The following is a 22,230-nucleotide window of genomic DNA, read 5'->3' as shown; positions in this document are numbered from 1 at the left end:
CTCATACTGGGATTTACAGAAAAAAAAATAGAAAATGTTCCTTTATTTTTTAAAGCAGATTCTAAATATCAATTTTTACATGTGTAAACTTTTAAAGTTTTGAGATGTAGATACACTCATTTTAAAAATCCAACCCCTTTTTACCCCCTCCCCCACTACCTGGATTTTCCAAAAGCAAAAAAAATGTTTCTTTATTTTTAAAGGAGATACCAAATACCAATTTTCAGGTCTGTAATAACTTCAGTTTCTGAGATTTAAGTATCCTCATTAAAGGCATTCAACCCCTGTTTCACCCCTCCTATTGGGATTTTCCAATTTTCAGGTCTGTAATACCTTCAGGTTCTGAAATATAAGTAGCCTCATTAAAGGCATTCAACCCTTTTTTCACCCTTTTCCATCCTTCCTACTGGGATTTTCCGAAAACAAAAAAATATGTGTTTATTTTTAAAGGAGATTCTAAATACCAATTTTTACATATATTAACTTTAAACATTTTGAGATATAGATACACTCATTTTTAAAATTCACCCCCTTTTCACCCCCACCCCCATTAATTAGATTTCTCAAAAACAAAAAAAATACGTGTTTATTTTTAAAGGGGATCCTAACACCAATTTTCAGGTCTGTAATATCTTCAGTTTCTGAGATATAAGTATCCCCATTAAAGGCATTCAACCCCTTTTTCACCCCCTTTCACCCCTCCTATTGGGATTCTCCGGAAAAAAAAAAAGTGTTTCCTTATTTTTAAAGAACATTCTAAATACCAATTTTTACATCTGTACATTTTTCAAGTTTTGAGATATAGATACACTCATTTTGAAATTTCATCCCTCTTTCCACCCCCTTAGCGACAGAATATCCAAAAATCCTCTCTTAGCGAGCACCTACGTCTTAATATGAATGTATCCCCAAAATTTCATTTCTTTATGGCCAGTAGTTTTGGCTCGGCGATGATGAATCAGTCAGTCAGTCAGTCAGTCAGGACAAGTTATTTTATATATATAGATTTTCAACAAACTTGGAAATTTATCGAACATTTCCCTTGATAATTTATTACAATCCCTTACTCCTCGTCCTATAAATGAATATTTGCCCCAATCTGTCCTCTTGAATTCCACCTTTATCTTCATATCTTTCCTACTTTTGAAAGCTCCACTCAAGCTTATTCTTCTACTTATGTCATTACACGCCATGAGCACAAACATGAACATAAACTCAAGACATTAATGTGACAGTTTCAAACTCCAAGTTCTCACATTTGCGTAGATGAGATTCAAGATTGCCCTGTGAAGGAACAAACAACAGAACACACTAAAATGGAGTTGTCTGATGAAAAACTGGTCATTTTGTTCCAACATCTATTCCTTATGATGAAAGATATAAATCCTATAAACATAATTAATTGAAAGAAGACATATGGTAACAAATAGCTCATGAATTGTTCAGGCTCACAGTTTAGAATTTCACATACAAGGTTACGAAAATCTCCTTGTAGAATCCTTCATTGGTTCAATGAACAAACCCACCATTGTCTTCATATAATTCTACATTTCCTTGTTTTCAGATGTAGGATAATTTAAGACAAGCTAATACATTCAGAAGACACCTAAATGGCACTGCTTCATAGTCACTTAAAGTGGAAGCAGTAATTATTAATAAACCCTTTCTTTTTTGACATTAATGTTTGTCGTCATTGTGAATGCTTATTTAATGTTCATGTTAACGTCGTACGTTTATGTCCTCACATTAACGTTTTCATTGAAATGGAGAGAACTCATTTACATGAAGACTGCAGTATGTGATAAAAAAAGAGTTTGTTCACATATATCTTTATGTCTTCAAGCTTTCTCTCTCATCCTTTCCACACCAACCTATCATTATGTTTATTCTTCTGTCAAGTTCCTATCGTCCTTCCTAGCTTTCTATGATTTAAAATTGATATACTTGCTCCCTTCCCATTTGACAAAGCATCAATGTTTTCCTTGTTGAAGCTGTCCAATTGACGTAACTCCCTTGAATCTTATCTAAATACAGATCTGCAAGCAAATGACAAGACATAAGCATGATTAAATTCAAAAAAGTAATTTAAAAAACATTTTAGAAGAGGCGACAGTTACCTGTCTATTCCATCTCCCAACAAACATCGAGAAATACAACACCTATTTACAGACTCTTTCCTCAATTTCATCATAACTTTCTCACGTTTTTCATTCAGCACAATTATAGGTTACCAACATTAGCCAAACGCAATTCTCCTCAAAACTATTTTTAATTCTTTTGATCACTTACACCCTCATGATCTAGTATACTAGACATGACAATCGTTGGTCATCAATCTCCTATGGAAACAAAACCTGTCTTTGTTAAATGTCAGGTTTTCGGTAGTTTGTCCAGCTTCATACAGGCAAAAATCCAAAAGATTATCATGTCTAACATTTACAAGAAAATAAAAATAAATTAGGAGGATAACTGAAGCTCTCCTTGGATATGCACCAGGAAAATAACTTGACACAGCTCCAACACTGTAAGAAATGTACAAGAAAGAAATACTCTCCAATAAACAGAGAGAGATACCAAATACCACCAGAGTCTTGACTAGAAAAATACATGTCAAGTTTGGGAAATTTTTATAATCTGGTATCAAAACTGTCTTTATCATTTCTTCATTTCTTTGATGAAACAGAAACAAAGCCATTTCATGTGAAGTCATCAGATCTTTTCACTCTCTCAATGCAAAATATAAACACATTTTTGGTTTATGCTAACATAGCCCAGACCAGACATTTAAGGTTTGCAGATTTTTCTTCTTAGGAAACTAAACATAGGTTCTTGCCTAACACCAAGACTTTTAGGCACTGTCTTATTTTACACAGCATAAACCCAAAAGTACTAACTAAAACACTAAAACGAAGTATCTAAATACGGATCATCAAAGATATGAAACTTGGAGGAATAGAAACACAACTGAGGTTAACTACAATGAAAGGTCAGTGTGAGCAAAATGAAGTCAGCAGGAAAGACAGACTAGGGCAAACATGAAAACACAGACAGGGGGGAATAATTCCACACCTTCACATACCGCTGTTCTCAGAGACAGTTCTTCCCATATAAAATTAAAATCTTCCAGATTTATTTCTACTCAGACCTTGATCAACTAATTTCTGCTTCCCAGCTTTTTTCTTTAGACTCTTTAATTCATTTACTCACTCCAAATAATTTAGAACTTTACCAGCACAATCTAACCGACTGCTAAGTTTGAGAGACTGAATTAATATGTCATTAACCAAGCTAATCATCAATAACCATATTTACCTTAACATAAAACAAACTCTGTTTTGAACTTTTAAATTTGGGAGTCTTAAAACTGCAAATTAACATCTCAGGCAGGTACTTAAGTGGCCTATTTTCTTTACTCCAAGTGGTATTTAAGATAAGAGAAATGTTGCATATTTCACAAATTATCTTAGGAAGTCCTATCAAAATTCAGGTAAACACATTATCTTTTGCAATAAAAAATTCACAAGCTGTATTTCCCAGAAAGCAGACATAATAGACTAATAGTGGAAGGAAACAGATTATTTACATTTAAACTTTAAATGCTGCCAACAATCAGGAAATAAGTCCCAAGATAATTAACAAATTTCTCTCTTAATATTACTCAACCCTCTGGACGAACTTTGGGAAAATCTGGATTAAGCATGATAGTAAATTTTCATAAATATTTGGATTTAACAATAATACCACCACATTACAGAGAAAAACTATTCTGATTTCTTTTCTGAAAAATACCAACACAATGAAGAAAAATAACCACCTCAAATGTCAGGAACTACTGAACGGGAAGAATGTATATTTGCTATTCACCTAACAACACAGGTATTCGGTACAAAACTTCAGTAAATGAAGTAAAAAGAGGCTTAGAGGTACTGAACTAAATCTGATGACTTCACTCAAAATGGATAAAGAAATAAAATTTGATAAAAACAAAATTAATGAAAGTTTTTATATTTTGCCATCCATCGTTGATAGAATGCCCTCACCATTGTGACCTGCTCGGTCTACAATCGCTTCCTATTTAATATTTGTAGATCAAGGACAAACAAGCCCTTCACCCACAATCACAAATTGTACATACAGGTCTACATCTAAACACCTTAACACTCTGACTTACAGAGGGAAGAACTCGCTCCTATCGTTGAGCACAGCCCCTCACGACGAGAGGAACACGTCAACCATTACCGAGTGTATACATACTTGCAACTATGTAGTGCTCTGTATTTCATCTTCATCTGGAAGAAAATTGCTCAATACCATTCTGGTATATCTAAAATTCATTTCCCATGTCTGAGAACAGGCTTTACGATTACGTTTCTTAACGGCCCAGTATGAAGTCGCTCTGGTCATTAACGAGGAAGTGATAGACGAAGCTAGCCTTCTTCCGATCTAGTGCCTGTTGGTTGGTCCGAGCTCGGGAGGTGTGGTCGCCTCGACTTCGTGGTGGGTCTCTCAGGAATATTGTTCCAAATAAAGTGGCTGCAAACATATTAACAGACTATTACCATAAGAGGCAAAGGAAATGATTTGCCCCATCAATCACAAAGATGTTAGAAACGGGAACAACAAATAAGACACAGACATTCGTTATAGATTTATACCTTTCAGCATTCAGTCTGCAAGCCTCTGTGAATTTACTAAATTCCGCCTCAATCCTCTACTTGCAACTAGCTCTGTGGTCAAATTTAGTTCTGTACCCCTTATCTTAAAATCATTGGAATCTGAAACTAACTATCATAGTATTGGACACCCTCTATTTCTCTTTCCCCCATGACCGAGTCCAGTATTCTCCCCTCTAACCTCTCCTCCTCCATTCGCCTCACATGATCCCACCACTGAACCTGCTGTATGTATACAGCTTCATCAATCAAGTTTATTTGTAACTTAGCCTTTATCTCCTCATTCCAAGCACCCTCTTGCCACTGTTCCCACCTGTTAACAATCATTCTCACTACTTTCATATCTGTTACTTCTAACTTATGAATAAGATAACCTGAGTCCACCCAGCTTTCACTCACAGACAGCAAAGTGGGTCTGAAAACAGACCAGTTTCATCCGGGAGCTGACTTCCTTCTTACAGAATAATGCCTATCACAACTGCAAGCTCACTGCCTTAGATTTGCTGCACATTGATTCAATCTCACTTACTGTACTATCATCCTGGGAGAACATTCATCCTAAATACTTGAAATGATCTACCTGTTCTAGTTTTGTATTCCCAACATGACATGCAATTCTCCAAACCTAGGCCTAATCACTGAAAAGTTGTATTCATACGCTATGATTTAGGTCTTTATTCATGATACAAAACAATTCAAACACACAAGCAGTACCCCAGCAAATACAATGGATCAACAGTCAACCGGCTGTATTTTAATACATCATAAACAGACATTTCATTTTTTTTTGTTAGTGGCTTTATGTCGCACCTACACAGATAGGTCTTATGGCGACGATGGGATAGGAAAGGCCTAGAAGTTGGAAGGAAGCGGCCGTGGCCTTAACTAAGGTACAGCCCCAGCATTTGCCTGGTGTGAAAATGGGAAACCACGGAAAACCACCTTCAGGGTAGCCGACAATGGGATTCGAACCCACTATCTCCCGGATGCAAGCTCACATCCATGCACCCCGGTATTTCATAGATTTGGGACATAACATGAAAGATTCTCATGTTTGAATTTTTAACATTGTTGAATTGTCATTTTGTCTGCATACTGTTGGTACATCGTACATTTTAAATAAGGTCGTCGATACGCAGGCATTTCATAGAATTGGGATATAATATGAAAGGATTTTCATGTTTGAATTTTCTAATATTGTTGTATTAATGTATTGTCATTTTGTCCGCAATCTGTCGGCACATAGTTCATTATAAATAAGGTCTTTGATACATGTGATTTTACTAACAAGCTGATGAAGAGAATTTGTTTTCTCAAAACATGTATTTGTGTCTGTATATAAGTGTATATATAAGTAAATGATAGTTTAAATAATAATACATTCTGAATTGTATCGACTAGGTGGAACCTGGACACGATTAACTGTTATAATTAAGTCAATACGGACTATTAGTGGCCACCACGGTTAAGTTAATAGATATTACGAGAGTGGCATTACGAAAATGTTGCCGAGTTCGGTCTGGGAAACTTGGGAGAAAGGAGATGAGCTGCTCGACTAAGTGATAGATGATACAGATGTTGATTCCCATCGGGAACCTGAAATATTTGTTCCGATTCCAAACTGTTACTGGAGAGATGACGTGGAATGACATTAGTAGACTCAGTCTGGCTCAGTCCGCTGGTATTTGAAGGTGCTCAAATATGTCAGCCTCGTGTTTGTAGAATTACTGGCATGTAAAAGAACTCCTGCGTGACAAAATTCTGGCACCTCAGCATCTCCTAAAACTGCCAAAGAAGTTAGTGGTGTTAGTCTAAATTTGAGTGGTATTTTTAAAAGTAGTAGTTGTTGTTGTTGCTAGTTGTTTTTTACGTCGCACCGACACAGATAGGTCTTACAGCGACGATGGGACAGGAAAGGGCTATGAGTGGGAAGGAAGCGACCGTGGCCTTAATTAAGGTACAGCCCCAGCATTTGCCTGGTGTGAAAATGGGAAACCACGGAAAACCATTTTCAGGGCTGCTGACAGTGGGGTTCGAACCTACTATCTCCCGAATACTGGATACCGGCCGCACTTAAGCGACTGCAGCTATCGAGCTCGGTTTTAAAAGTAGTAAAGAACACAATATGAAGATAAAGTTGGAATTCAAGAGGACAAATTGGGGCAAATATTCATTTGTAGGAAGGGGAGTTAAGGATTGGAATAATTTACCACAGGAGAAATTCTATAATTTTTTTTTTTTTTTTGCAATTATTTAAGAAAAGACTAGGTAGGTGACAGATTTGTCACCTGGGCGACTGCCCTGAGTGTAGATCAGTGGTGATTCACTGATAACATGAATACAGTTTTCTTCTATCAGATGCTAGGGAATCCGAGCTAGGTTGAAAAACATGTGGCCAAGTTTTAATGAGTTTTCTCAGGTAAACAACAAGATCACTACTCCATTGTCAATTAGGCAGGCACTCCATACCATATGATGTCGGCACTTAAAAGACCTTCAGTAACACATTTGGTGTTTAAGCCATAAGATCAATTAAAGATCAATAATATGTCGACAAACAGATTTCTGGTTTCTTTTCTATAAGGTAAAGTAAAATGGAACATCAAAATTGGCTCACAGGCAGTCTACACGGCATCATATCAAAATGTTAACACATGATAGCAGAGGTAATATTAATATTTTTTTAAGTTCTACCATATACACATTCTGCTCTTGTAGTCTGTTTTATATATATATTTTTTACAATTGGCTGTACGTTGCACCGACACAGGTCCTATGGCGATGATGGGACAGGAAAGAGCTAGGAGTGGGAATAAAGCTGCCGTGGCTTTAATTAAGGCACAGCCCTAGCATTTGTCTTATTTGAAACTGGGAAAACTTGGAAAACTATCCTTAGGGTTGCCGGCAGTGGGGTTCGAAACCATCTCTCGAATAATGGATATCGACCGCACTTAAGCTACTGCAGCTATTGATCTCGGGGAGAGGAGCTTTGATCACCTATTTATTTCTCTTCTCTATGTCATTCCTATGTACCAAAGTGGCATATTTGAATACAGAGAAGTATTTTTTAAAAACTGTACAACTCACCGACAGTTTTCGCATCTAGTCCATTGTCAGTCATGTGGCTGAGAACTTCCTGAAGGAAAGCACACAGGTACAGGAAGACATTCTTGCGATGTTCTGGTAACTGCATCACGATCTGAAAAGACAAAACATTACTGACGTGTGGTGTCCAATATCTAAGTCAGGTTGTAGTTTTACATAACAGCTAACACAGTGAACACAGCCACAAGACCTCCAGTTTCAAGTGGATTCCAAATCATAAGGTTGTGATTTTTTAATTTCAAAAATCTCATAGTGCATGTACTAGCTGGGATTAAAACTGCATCTGCCTTAGTGAGAAGTAAACTACATCCATGTGGAAATTCTAATGGTTAATGGAAAAAGAGTAGAAAATCTGACTGCTATTGGGAGACTCAACAGATGAGCAAGTTCACCCTTTCAGTCATGTTGTCCGGGATAATAGGAACCGAATTTACCCAACGTATCTCAGAAATCACAATTTTCTTACCAATCAAAGATAAATAGCAGGTTCTGTGTCACTACGCCAGTTCTAATTATTGCTATAAGTTCTTGTTATTTTATTAACAAAGGTGTGAATGGGTGTATAAAGACTTCTGTACTTTGATAACATATCAAAACCTTATTTTAATCTTTGAATGGTAAAAACTATATACATATTTCAATGTGTCACTACACCAGTTTTAATTAATATGTCCCGGCTCGGGGATTACTGTGTTTATGGCTGATGATGACATTTAAAATGTCGAAACCGGTCCCATATTAAATAAATGTTGTAAATAACATCTACACAATACGTAATTTATACTGAACAGGTTGAACCTTATAAATAACTTATCTCTGTGATCTACGTTCAATATGGAAACAATAATGAAGCTTATGTCTTTGAATATCTTATTGTGCCATATCGGGTTTTTCTGCCCATCATCATCTGCAGTTTCCAGTTGTTGTTCAGGTCTGCTTGGAACATAAGCCTCTTCATCTCCTCTTGTCTTCCCACCACTTCTCCCTCGTCACTCTTGCCCAGTCCTCTCCTCTTCTCTGTATACACTCTTCCACTCCTTTTATGCACCTGTCTCTGGGTCTTCGTGTTGTTGTTTTCCTGTTACCTCCAGTTCATGCCTCCTCCTCGGTACCCTTCCCTGTCACTCTCTTCATGTGATCTAAGTCTGCTGTAGATGCCTCTATCCTGTTCTGTAGTGGTTCTTCTTTTACTATATCTCTAACCTTCTCATTTCTCATCTTACCATTCTTGTCACTTCTATCCTGCTTCTCAGAAATTTAATTTCACTTGCCTGTATCCTAGCGTCAGCTCTCTGCCTCATCACCCAAGTTTCTGCTGCATACGTAAGAATAGGTGTATAGTACGTCTTGTACATCATTCTTTTGCTTCTATGTGGACATCCTTGCTCCAAACCAGGCTTCTGACACTTCTCAGGAATGCTCCTGCTTATCTTCCACACTCGATTATTTCCTTACCATTTCTTCCACTTTCCTCTATGATACTTTCAAGGTACTTGAAACTCTCTACCTTCCTAAGCTGTTCCCCTCCAAGCATTATCCCTATCATAGGTATCTCCTCCTTTCTGGTTGTGATCACTATTTTGCTCTTTTTCGCTTCAAATTTCATTCCATACTGTTCCACCTCATCTTTCCATGCATCTAACTGTTCCTGGATATACTCTTCCTTTTCTCCCCAGAGTAACAAGTCATCTGCGACATCATCACTTTCATTTTTCCTTCCCCAATTTTGTCATTAGCTCCTCCATTACCACAATGAAGAACAAAGGTGACAGAGCACTTCCTTGTCTTAATCCACTTTTTTGCTCAACCGGTCTGTTCTCTCTCCTCCTACTTTGACTCGACTGACACTCCCATGGTACATCTTCCTCACTCTTTCTACTGTCTGCTTCTCAACACCTCTTTTCTGTAAGGCTGCCCAACATCATCATCAGAATTTCTTCGCTCCAGCAAGCCGGGTGCGGTTGTGTACGAGCCTCCTCCAGTTTGTTCTATCCATCCACAGATGCTGCTCATGTATGTGACACCAGTTTGCATCTCTAATTTCAAGGTCCTTCATTATCTGTTTTTCCCAAACATCACGAGGTCTTCCTCTTGGTCTCTTCCCAGGAACATTGTGGTCACAGTACGTTTGAGGAGTCCTGTGAGGGTTCATTCTTTTCATGTGACCATACCATTGCAATCTCTTCACTTCTAGAGTCTCCAGCAAGCTTCTTTCCAATCCAAGCTGTTGTCGGATATCCACATTCCTTATTTTATCCATTTTTGTTTTTTGTAGACAAGAACGGAGAAACTTCATTTCTGTTGCCTGAAGACGACTCTTTGTTGGTCCAGTAAGTGTTGCTGCTTCCAGGCCATATGTCAGTATAGGTACTAGATATATTTTGTACAAGCTGATCTTGGAAACTAACGGAAATGTTTCATCCCAAAGTATTTGACGTACAGCGTGATAGAATTTGGAAGCTTTCTGTATTCTGTTACTAATCTCTTGATGTACGGTATTGTCTGATGACAGAACACTACCTAACTACTGGAAGTCGTCTACAATATCCATCTCCTCATCTCCAATTCTTAAATGAACAGTTGGAGAGTTTCTACTCATCACCAAGCCAACTGTCTTTGTTTTGCTGATTTTGAGACCTAAGGTTGTAAAAGCTTCATGCCAGAGATCTAGTTTAGTTTGTACTTCCGCTTCTGTCTCACCCAATACCATTACATCATCAGCAAAAACCAGGGCATACTCCAAACAAATCTCATGCAAGCTGCCTGGATTTTATGGGCTTATGATTAAAATAGCAAATCAAACTTCCAACAAATGCTTTCAATACATACTAAAGCGATGTAGACCAGCCACTTACCTGTTTGCACTGTAAGTAGTTAGATGAGGCTCCTAGACATATATTATGTAGGTTGTACGGAATGATGGGCTCTGCTGTTGACTCCAGCAGTAACAGTAACGCTTCCGCTACGGAGTGAACACTACCTGCTGAGCACAGTTAAGGAAGGATCACAATGTAGTAGCAAGTAACAATAAATGTACCCTTTAAAACAGAGAGATTCTGGTGCTGTGAGCAGTGGCAAAGTGTAAACTAAGTAAGGGAGTAGACAGAGATTTGTTTTTTATTTAAATTATTTTAATCATATTATATATGGAATTTTGTTTTCGATGCATACAGATCTGTATTCACTATTATATTAATGACTCTGAAACTAAGACAAAACCTATAACAACCTATTACCCTATGTGCACTCATTTTATTTTTAAATACAGAATAAACAGGCAGTGGGGAGTTGTCAAATAACATACTTTTAGAATAAAAAATAGTAATATATTTCATTGTTATGTAGATTTAATAAGAGAAATAGAAAATGAATAGATTTTCGTACAAGTCACCTTAAACAATATTCTTGTAAATGAGTTCAGTCCGGCTGTCATTCATTTCAGCAAATATATATATTACTCTTGTCTTGAAATCAGGCGTCTTACTAAGATACCACAGCAGTACCTTCTCTATCTCTATAGGTAGAGTTCCCAAATTAGACAGCCTCTGGTTGGTCATTGAATTCCTTAAATAGGTTTGTTTCAAGGCACTCATAGCGCATTCACTAGAAACCGACGTTCACAGAATAGACAGCATCAAGGTAAGCAATTTTGTTGTTTCCGTACACACACTCTGAAGTTTAAGAACGCAAGCCAATAGTTGTTCGGGTTATAATTCCGTAACTAATATTGGCGGGCAAGGAAATTCATATACTTGAAGGGTTTTGATACTACCATTCATTTATTAGGTGTAAGTTTGCTATAAGTTACTTAGTATTTGAATATTATTATTTTATTTTTAGATGTGTCTTATCATCATCATCATCATCATCATCATCATCATCATCACCGTCGTCGTTGACCAACTCCAGTTTCCCAGGTGTGGTATACGAGTCCCCTCCATTTTGTTCGGTTCATGAACCATTCTTCGTTCACAATCCGCTCTCAATCCTGTCCTCTCTCCTCTACATCCTTCTTCACTAAGTCTGCCCATTTTTCTCTAGGTCTGCCCACTGGTCTCTTTCCCCTTATTTCCCTTTTATACTCCTTTCTTGCAGAACTATTGGCACTCATTCTTTTCACATAACCAAACCACTTCAGTCTTGCCTTTTGGATCTTCTGGAGTAAGGAGTCTTCTAGTCCCACATCTTCACTGACTTTTTCATTCCTGATTTTATCCTTCCTGGTCTTCTGGATCATTGTGCGTAGGAACTTCATTTCTGCTGCTTGGAGTTTTGAGTTGTCCTTTCTTGTTAATGTAGCGGTTTCCAGGCTGTATGTGAGGTTAGGTGTGTAGTATGATTTATACAGTGTCATCTTGGTTTTGAGTGGTATGTGTTTATCTCATAGTAGCTGTCTTAGTTGGAGGTAAAAATGTATTGCTTTGCTGATTCGACTGTTTACTTCATATTTAGCTAAGTTATCCTTGGACGTTATACTACCCAAATACTTGAATTCTGTGACACTGTCCAGCTTAGTGCCATTTAGCGTGATTTTTGGCTGATTGTCACCCTTCTGTACCATCAACACTACTGTTTTAGCCTGAAGTTTCGCCCCTGGCTGAGAGTTTACTAACTCAGCTGAGCATCTCCACATACAGCATGTCTGAAATAGAAAGTAGAGAATGGTGCCCCAGGCTCACTGTCTTTAGCAAAGTACAGGGCACATTCCTCACACATAGAAGAAGAAAATGTTATATGGAACAGGTCTGGATATGCTTTTTTTGTGTGTCAGAACTCTTTTTCTACAATTTGGATAGTATACATGGGAAACACACAGCAACAGAACATATCAGCATACCCCAAGAAGCTCCTTCTTGCATGGAATGTTCAATACATGTAAGACCCATCAGTACATCTGGGATCAAACTACAGCCAAAACTGGTTAGGACGTATTGGTAGGGACCGAAAAAAAAAAAAAAAGTAAAGTCATAAAGAGGGAACGTGCTAAAAAATTAATTATGCTGTTAAATTTGAGGTTAGGTTTGAACGTAAACATAATTACGATAAAAACAAAGAAACAAGTATTTACGATTATAATTAATTAAATAAATAATGAAATAATACCTTTTAAGAACACCAACAAGCAAAAATTTTCTTAGAGATGCGAACTATACATGTTGCTTATAATTATGTTTCAAGTTATCGTAGGAATGTCAAACATTTGGGCGATTTGCACAAGTTTCGTGTGTGGATTAGCATCCGCATTCTCAATAAATTTTAATTTATCATCCTTTGTAAACTGTCTAGCTTTCTTCTCCTCCATAACTGAATGTCCTGCAAACCACTGTGCGTAAGTACAGCAGGCCTAACTTATGTACGTTGTAACACAATTCACTTTTGAACATAAAATTAAGCACCAACACGTCAGCTGTAAATGTATGTACAGTAGACCTAATTTACATACGTTGTTACACAATTCACTTACAAATGTAAAATTAAGCACCGACACGTCACACAAGCTACTGGTGTACAATCCAAACAAACACGCCCACATAAAAAACTGGCTTGAGACTGACACGCTAAAACCAAACCAAAACCCATGGCTTTGGCCTACCAAGCGACCACTGCACAGCCCGAAAGCCCGCAGATTATGAGGTGAGTGTGGTCAGCACGACAAATCTTGTTGGCCGTTATTCTTGGCTCTCGAGACCGGGGCCGCTATCACACCATCAGATAGCTCCTCAATTGTGATAGCGTAGGCTGAATGGACTTCGAACCAGCCCTCAGATCCAGGTAAAAATCCCTGGCTAAGTTGGGCTCATCAGTTGGTAAATAGAACACATACCAAGACGCATGGCTAGTGCATACCATGGAGGCCACTGTGTAGGCACACTGGGGCGAAAATGCTGGCAACCAGCTGGAAAATTTATTATGTCCAATAACGGACCAACTATATTGGTATTATAAATGTCCTCATTTTTAACCCTTATGTTTCTTTTTTTTTAAAACAGATCTCACACCCAATACACATGTTGTGTTACACTGATCCTTTCCATTGATAGCCTAGGGTTCAGCACATTAGTCCCCAAGTGTTGCTTACATTTCAAGCGATTATGAAGAAGATCCCTTTCAGACATGAATATTTTTAAGAAATAATGTGGTACTAAATTCTTTTAGATGAACATTACAATATTTTAAAAAATTATTTTGATGTTGGATATATGTTTTTAGGTAGCCTTTTACTCTAAATATAAGGAACCACAGTGTCAGTATTATCAGCATTTAACAGCATAGTTTATATAAATTGGATAAGGTCCTAAGACCAATGTTTGTTTTAGGACTGAATAAGGCTGATGATGCCCGGTAAAAGAGGGGCGAAACATGTACCTTAAAATTTGGTAGACCGAGCTTGATAGCTGCAGTCGCTTAAATGCGGCCAGTATCCAGTATTCGGGAGATAGTGGGTTCGAACACACTGTCGGCAGCCCTGAAGATGGTTTACCGTGGTTTCCTCATTTTCACACCAGGCAAATGCTGGGGCTGTACCTTAATTAAGGCCACGGCCACTTCCTAACCACTCCTAGCCCTTTCCTGTCCTATCGTCGCCATAAGACCTATCTGTGTTGGTGTGACGTAAAGCAACTTGTACAAAAAATTTGGTAGTTTCTATGCTACCTCGAGACCAAAGACCAGTCAATCTGTTTATGATAATATCTTTACATATAAAACTTGATTTGTCACTTGTTTGTTCCTTTCCATTACTTAAGTAAATATGTACAGACTATATGTGGAGAGGCAGGGGTATGTTTACTAAACAAACTATGCTAGAAACAACTGTCCTTGAATATGTTTCCTTATTTACACAGTATACTGATAGCAGAAAGGATACGCAATGGATCTGGTGAACCATTATCCAACCAGTTCCTAATTTGGAGTAATTCTGAGTGTAGTCCCGGCTGCTCAAACAGGTGTGCCTGCTTCAGTCCATGGCGGTAGAGGTGATCGACGAGGAACCAAATCTCCTTCGGGATGGGATAAGGATCCTGTGAACTGGTGATTTCTTTGCTGTTCTCCTGAAAATTAGTTCAGGATGATCACAGATGAATAAATTCATACACTCTCACTACTCAACCACTGTATCACCAAATAATGTGTTAGTTACACAGAAACTTCTAAGTAGGTGGTTACATATTTTATACTGTAGGCTAGGAAAGGGAACAGTTGTGAGTTTTAATGCCTAGGCACTTGGATACAAGTCCCGTACTGTGAAGATGGACAGTTTGCGATCTACATTTATTGTGAGCACCATCTAGGGTCAAGGAGTTAGTACCATATTTACGCGAATAATACCTGCACATTTTTTTAAAAAATTTGAGGCACGAAATTGGGATGCGGGTTTTATTTTTGTCAATGTTGGCATTTTTTTTTTTTTCAAAATCAGCCTCCCTAAAGTTAAGGTGCGGGGATTATTCACATAAATATCTGTATTTACACGAATAATACCCGCCCATTTTTAAAAAAATTTGAGGCATGAAATTGGGGTGCAGGTTTTATTTGTGTCAATGTTGGCATTTTTTTCAAAATCAGCCTCCCTAAAGTTAGGGTGTGGGGATTATTCGTTGGCAGGTATTATTCGCGTAAATACCCGCATTTATGCGAATAATACCTGCACTTTTTTTTAAAAAAATTTGAGGCACGAAATTGGGGTGCAGGTTTTTTCCGTCAATGTTAGCATTTTTTTTTTTTTCAAAATCAGCCTTCCTAAAGTTAAGGTGCGGGGATTATTCGCGTAAATACGGTATTTAGTTACACCTAGCCTCAGACGTGAAGATCATTATGCCAGTGAACGTGTTTCTGGCTCCAGTGTGATGCGTGATGAGGTAGGGAGAGGGTGAAATCTGGTGTCGGCACATAGCGTACTCAAATCCTATAGGGCCGATGACCTTAAGTGTTAGGCCCCTTTAAAAAACAAGCATCAAATCAAATAACAGGAGGTCTGCTCAAGGCGTAACGTCCTCATGCAACGGAGGAATCGCCATCAACAGAGTCATATACTCCGACAATATATGATTACTGGGGAGAGTTTCTAAAATTAAACCCAGGCTTTTGATATGCATATACCGGGCGAGTTGGTCATGCGGTTAGGGGCGCGCAGCTGAGAGCTCGTATCCGAGAGATAGTGGGTTCGAATCCCACTGTCGGCAGCCCTGAAGATGGTTTTCCGTGGTTTCCCATTTTCACACCGCTTCCTTGCCATTCCTAGGCCGTTCCTGTCCCATCGTCCCATAAGACCTATCTGTGTCGGTGCGACATAAAGCAAATAGCGATATGCAATACAGTAATCACTGCATACCATTACCTCTCCTACTTTACCGACCAACATTTCAATGGTGAAAATTTTCTCACCGAGACTCGAAACGGCTAATCAGGGAGTCTGACCATAAAGACTTTACACCTTAATAATCGTGGCAACCATGTGGGCTCTTAGGAAAGAGAAGGGCTGCCAAAACCATTTACATGCAAATAGACATGTACATTGGCAATCCCACTGAATCCCACTGGTGATGAAAATCAAGACTGCTACCAATTAAATTATGAAGCCAGCATAAACAATTTAAATTTTATGACTGCTCTTTAATTTGTATGATTTGTTATCAAAAATTAAGTTTGCAGAAGGAAACTAAAATTTAATTTCACTGACCGAAAATATCACAAAAAATTTCACAATTCGAAAAACCTAAACAGCTTTAAGACTTCCAATTTTGCTGATATGATATTCTCAGAGAGTGAAATTAAATTATAATTGCCTACTAATAATAATAATACTGTTATTGGTATAATGTCCTACTAACTACTTTTATAGTTTTTGGAGCGTGCGGTGCTGGGATTTTGTCCTGTACGGGCTCTTTCACATACCAGTAAATCTACAGGACAAGGCAAGATGGCGTATTTGATCAGCTTCAAAATACCACCGGACTGAGCTTGAATCAAACCTGCCAGAGCTCTACTCAGCATAGCAATAATACAGATGCCTAATTTTTTAGTATAAAAGCCAAAGGCAGGTAAAAACAGTTAGTATACTGACAGAGGCTTACAGTTGTGTCTCCTCAGAGTACTAGCCAACATCTTGAAGAGCTGCTGTCAAATAAAAAACAACCCCATGGCGCAACAACCTGATGGGCCTTGGTCTATCAAGCCACCACTATCCAGCCTGAAGAGGTGCAGATTATGAAGCGACAAGTGGTCAATATAACTAATCTTCTTGGATGTTATTCTTCACTTTCTAGACCAGGGCCATCATATCACCTTCAGATAATTCTTCGACTGTAATTGTGCAGACTGTGTGGACCTAAAACCAGCCCTCAAACCACGGGAAAAAATATCTGACCTGGCTGAGAAACAAACACAGGTCCTCTGGGTAAGAAGCAGACTTGCTACCACTAGTCCGCGGGGGCCAACGAACTGTTGTCACACAGGGGCAAAATGCTGGTTATTTCAAGATTAAGGAAGACTAGAAACTTGATTACTTCCGATTTTGATAATCTATATTTGTTGTTTATAGAGAGATCCAGTTCTGAAATTATATAAGCAGCATCTGTGGATGGATAGGACAAACTGGAGGAGGCTCATACACAACCGCACCCAGCTTGCTGGAGCGAAGAGATGATGATGATGATGATGATGATGATGATGATTATGATGATAATAGAGAGATCCAGTGCTTTCTAGTCTGAGACATTCAACCAAGTCAAGAGATTTACGTATTTTATAGCCACCTCAGAAGTACAGTCTGTTAGATGTTGCCCTTAGTGGTCATGACAGCAGATATGAATCCAGCTGAGGTCAGTGGCATTTAAGGGTACACAACTCCATGCCATTGACTTCTGACATGCTAATGAATTACTGTGTGGAGAAATTCTCACCTCCTAGCACAGTTATTATTCTCGTGTCAGAAACATCTAGAATTTACAGTTAAAATTACACTGATTAACATCACACACATTTAGACAGTTGTAATTTTGTCCTTTTGGCTGATCCAATTACCTACTTCCCAAGATGTTCATAAAAAGACTGTTCCTGGACTTCAGTCTCCAAGCTGGGGGTACATATCCATGTAGTCGTGTCCTCTCCTTGTTGAGATATGTGGTGGTGTAATTCCTGCAAGCTGACAAGAGCTTGTTGACTGGAGTAGACTTTAAACAGCCTGTCACCAACCAACAGGTCTCAATGAGAGCCACATCCAGCTGTTTGGCATGAGACAACTAGTACCAAACTGGACATGCATACGCTGTGGCAGTGTAATAAAGGGTACTTGCTCACATCCGGATAGTTCGTGGTCGAATACCCCACTTTGAACCAGCCAGTTTGCACAACAGGTTACTCTGGGTAAAAGGATGTTAAATAAACAACGTTATTATTATTATTATTATTATTATTATTATTATTATCATACCAGTTGTAATAAAAGTCAATGCTCAAACTTCTAGGGACGATAGATGGGTGCTTTTGACATGAGTGAGAATGATGCTCTTACATTTCTATTTAATCCTTTATAAAAACCATTCAAAAGCGCAGCCTTCTACTACATGACCTGCTCGTTCTCCTGATTTCACCCCACTTAACTATTTTGTGTGGGAATGCTTCAAGAGACTAACTCAATTGGAGGAACAGCTTGTCACTTTGGTCCTTACAGCTTTTACTCTCTACGGAACATGCCTGGAATCTTTTAACATCTATGACAGGCAATGGCACATTGTCGCAGAGCTTTAATTGCAGCAGAAGGCTGGTTTTTTTTAAATCATTTTTGTAAAGAATTAAAATGAAATGTAATGATTTCATTTCCAAACACTTCAAAAAGTACCTCAATTATGAACTTTTGAGCAATATCTATTTTTTTTAAACTTTTTTGTTTTTGTCTCTTCTATTATCCCCAGAAGTTTGAAAATTCAATTTTGTTACATCCAATATATCTAAATATGATTGGGGATGGTTGCTTTGCCGTACTCCCCCTTAAAACAATAATGAACACCATCACCTTCAATTACTAATCACTTCAATGTTATTGGCTTTAAGTCCCACTAACTACTTTTTTACGGTTTTCGGAGATGCTGAGGTGCCGGTATTTAGTCCTGCAGAAGTCATTTTACGTGCCAGTAAATCTACCGACATGAGGCTGACGTATTTGAACACCTTCAAATACCACCAGACTGAACCAGGATCGAACCTGCCAAGTTGGGGTCAAAACGCCAGCGCCTCAACCATCTGAGCCACTCAGTTGGCCTTCAATTACTGTGAATCATCCAGATGGTGGTGTATTTAACTGGACTCAGCACCTTGTGTATGACTTAACACCTTTACCGTACAACTGAGAGATGAAGTCATTTTCAAGATTACGTATAAACATTAAGGCACAAAAGGGTACAAAGATGGTTAAACACAAAAAATGTTCACAAAACAAGAATACCAAAACCATTGTTAGTCACATTATAAAATCAGTTTCCAACAATGAAACAAAGATCTCAATGCTTGTGCAAAATTGTATGAGCCAAATTATTTATTGATACTTCAATGGAACTTTTTTGAAAGATTAGCAATAACAATTCAGCTGACAAGTTGATTCCTCATTCTGTGTCACTATTTAACAGAAAATTAGGAAACATACCTGTGCCCAGTTTCATCATTGTTGAAGGAGGAAGAAGACATGGACAGAACCAGAAAATTAAAGACGAACAAGAAGTCAGCGCTCAAACCCAATGCCTTTGTCCAACAGTGATACCTTTAGCAAAGTAGGCAGATCTGAATTATATTTTCGTTTGATTTACAAGCCCGCCCTGACATCTCAAACACACAAGAAATCTTGTAGTTCTACAGACTCAGTCTGCTAAATATACAGTACGTAGGAGTGTGGAGTGGTCCATCAACTTGAACATTCCGATCTCCACGACACTGAAACTCACTTTAATTCACAGTGCATATTTGTCATCAGTCAAAGAAAATCTGGAAGTAGTTGCAACAGTACAAGGAAAATGAGAAAATCCACAAACAAGTCTCATACAAATATATACTACATTTAAACAAGCCTCTTTGAAAGAAATTATCCAGTTCCTAAACTCCTCCAATAGTTATATCTAACAATATCTGCAGCATCTCCTGTAGCATCTGCTTTGTCAGACAACAAATGCACTTTTATTTCCTGATGTTATGCTATGGGGTGAGAGATGAGCAGAAGTTCAAGCTAAACTAGATCTTTGGCAAGAAAAATTTGAAAAAATGGAAAAGATCATCAGCCGGACTAAAACCATTTGTTTAGTGATGAGTCAAAATCCATAAGCAGTCCACATGCGAGTGCAAAATGAAGAAGTAGATATTATTAATAACTTCGAACATTTAGGGAACTTTGCTTCTTCTGACAATACCATAAGCCAGGAAATAGGCATCAGGATACAAGCTGCATCAAAATTCTAATGCTCCATTCATCAACTATTTTGAGCTATCAAGCTCATACTGTACAAAGCACATCTTGTATCAATTCCAACATACAGACTGGAAGCAGCAACTTTGACTAGACCTGCAAAATATACCTACAGGCCACTGAGATGACATACTTTTGCTCTTGTATCCAAAAGACAAGGAGAAACAAAATACAGAATGAGAATATCTGGCAACAATTTGGATTGGACAAGAGTCTTTTGGGAACTTAAGAATTAAATAGATAACAATGGTATGAACATATGAAAAGGATGGCTCCAAACAGGGCCACAAAAGCACACTATGAAAGGAATGTTGTTAGTAAGAGGCCCTTAGGGAAACCTCGTTGTGGTTGGGAAAAGCAAATTTTCAAAAGATATTGCAAAACGTGTTTAAATTGGCAGCAAAAAGCAGAACATCGACTATAGATGGCCAGGATGATCTGGAAGAAGCTCGTAAACCCACAAACCCAGCTTGCTGGAGCGGAGAACTGATGATCAAAGGGTATACTTGTTAATTAGGAAATATGTGGCATAGAAGTCTAAGAAGATTTTGCCATACTCCTTGCTTCCTGCTGGAAACATCATTTATTCCATTGTAAAAGAAAACATTTGCTTCTATTGTTTTAAACTTTATAAATCACATTGTAAATAGCTTAATATTCTACTGCTAAGTTCCGTGTGGGACTTGCCTGTGTCGAGGCTGGTGGCACAAACTTGCTGCACTCGCCAATGAGGCAGGTCAAGCAGGAACAGAAGTGGTTCGTGCTCATCTCTACAGAAAATCTCACCGATATGAAAGCAAGCCCTAACTTATTATGCACCAATTTTGGCACAGTAACCATGCTCCACGACAGCATAATCACAAAGGTAAACATTGTTTTGAATAATGCATGTTGTCATCAGTCCCAAATTGTTCCTGGCTCTGAGGAGCATTCTGAACAGTTCTGACTCCATGTTTACCTTACATGAAACCAATCAAGGTTTGATGGGAAGTGATGAAGAGGGCATTCACAAACAAGATCCTGCATCTCTAAGAACAGGGGATGATTGCAAGTATTTGCTAATTGAGTATTATTTGCACTTTCAGTTGAAAGTCGGTTTAAAATTTGCGGCTATTGCAAAATGCAAAATTTTCCACTCCCTATCAATTATGAACCTCTGCTTATTTGATAAAACATCTGTTTTGGTTTCTTCTATCATGCCTAGAAGTTTGAGTAATGAATTTTGTTTCACCTGATGTATACTCAAAAGTAGAATAAAATTCTTCCTAATCTCCACTTTGGACTGAACCACAAACAACTCTATGAGCAGTTACAATTTCAGGAAACAACTTTGCACAAGCATTCAGGATTTTGTGAGAAAATCTATTGTTATGACAATTTTCTTTATACTTTCCACCTTAAAAGCACAGTCCTAAACCAATTTACATGTAAAATGGTACTAACATCTAGCTGGTGATTCGTGTGATTGCTCCTCTCTGTGCTCGCTTGCTGTAAAGCCTGAAGGGAGGGAACAGAAAAAGTAAATAACACATAAAACTGACACTACAAAATAAAACAGAACAAAAAGCAGCTGATACCAGAGACTTATCGCATAAAGAGAAAAAATATAAAAAGCTGGCATATGCAAATTATACTCTTATCAGATCAAAAGTATCAGAACACCCCTCTTCATATACCAAACTAGCGCCCAGATGTCGCTACGAACACTGCTGCTATAGAAGGCAGCTGAGGGATTGACACTGTTTCGTGCTATGAGATACCTCCAGAATGGGTGGAGCAAGAGAGCTTAGTAACTTTAAATGTGGAATGGTTATTGGATGCCATGTCAGTAAATAATCAGTCAGGGCTATTTTCACCCTTCTCAAGTTAGAGATTTGAATTTGAAATAGAAACAGGAAAGCACAACCTCAACAAAACCACATCCAGTTAGGCCAAATTTGCTGACTGATAGAGTTTATCAGGTACTGAAGGTGGTAAGGAAAACTGCATGATGACGTGACA

General features: G+C 38.2%; 1 protein-coding gene across 6 annotated transcripts in view; it reads right to left on the bottom strand.

The window, feature by feature from the left end:
• Positions 1-1,068: 1,068 nt before the first annotated feature.
• Positions 1,069-22,230, bottom strand: part of Ocrl (Oculocerebrorenal syndrome of Lowe) — a 102,107-nt gene continuing 80,945 nt past the window's right edge. For 5 of the 6 annotated variants that reach the window (XM_068229397.1, XM_068229399.1, XM_068229400.1 and 2 more), the window contains 5 exons: positions 21,673-21,726; positions 14,647-14,830; positions 10,634-10,761; positions 7,761-7,872; positions 1,069-4,533 (listed from right to left, as the gene is read on the bottom strand). In XM_068229397.1, coding sequence (XP_068085498.1) covers positions 4,373-4,533; positions 7,761-7,872; positions 10,634-10,761; positions 14,647-14,830; positions 21,673-21,726 — 639 coding nt within the window. In that variant the 3' untranslated portion in view covers positions 1,069-4,372. The remainder of the gene's footprint in view (positions 4,534-7,760; positions 7,873-10,633; positions 10,762-14,646; positions 14,831-21,672; positions 21,727-22,230) is intronic. The other variant, XM_067154418.2, reaches the window with a different exon arrangement.

This window comes from Anabrus simplex, chromosome 10, assembly GCF_040414725.1.
Source record: "Anabrus simplex isolate iqAnaSimp1 chromosome 10, ASM4041472v1, whole genome shotgun sequence".
Taxonomy (NCBI): domain Eukaryota; kingdom Metazoa; phylum Arthropoda; class Insecta; order Orthoptera; family Tettigoniidae; genus Anabrus; species Anabrus simplex.
The sequence above is the reverse complement of the archived record's forward strand: the minus strand, read 5'-3'. Positions and strand labels throughout refer to the sequence as shown.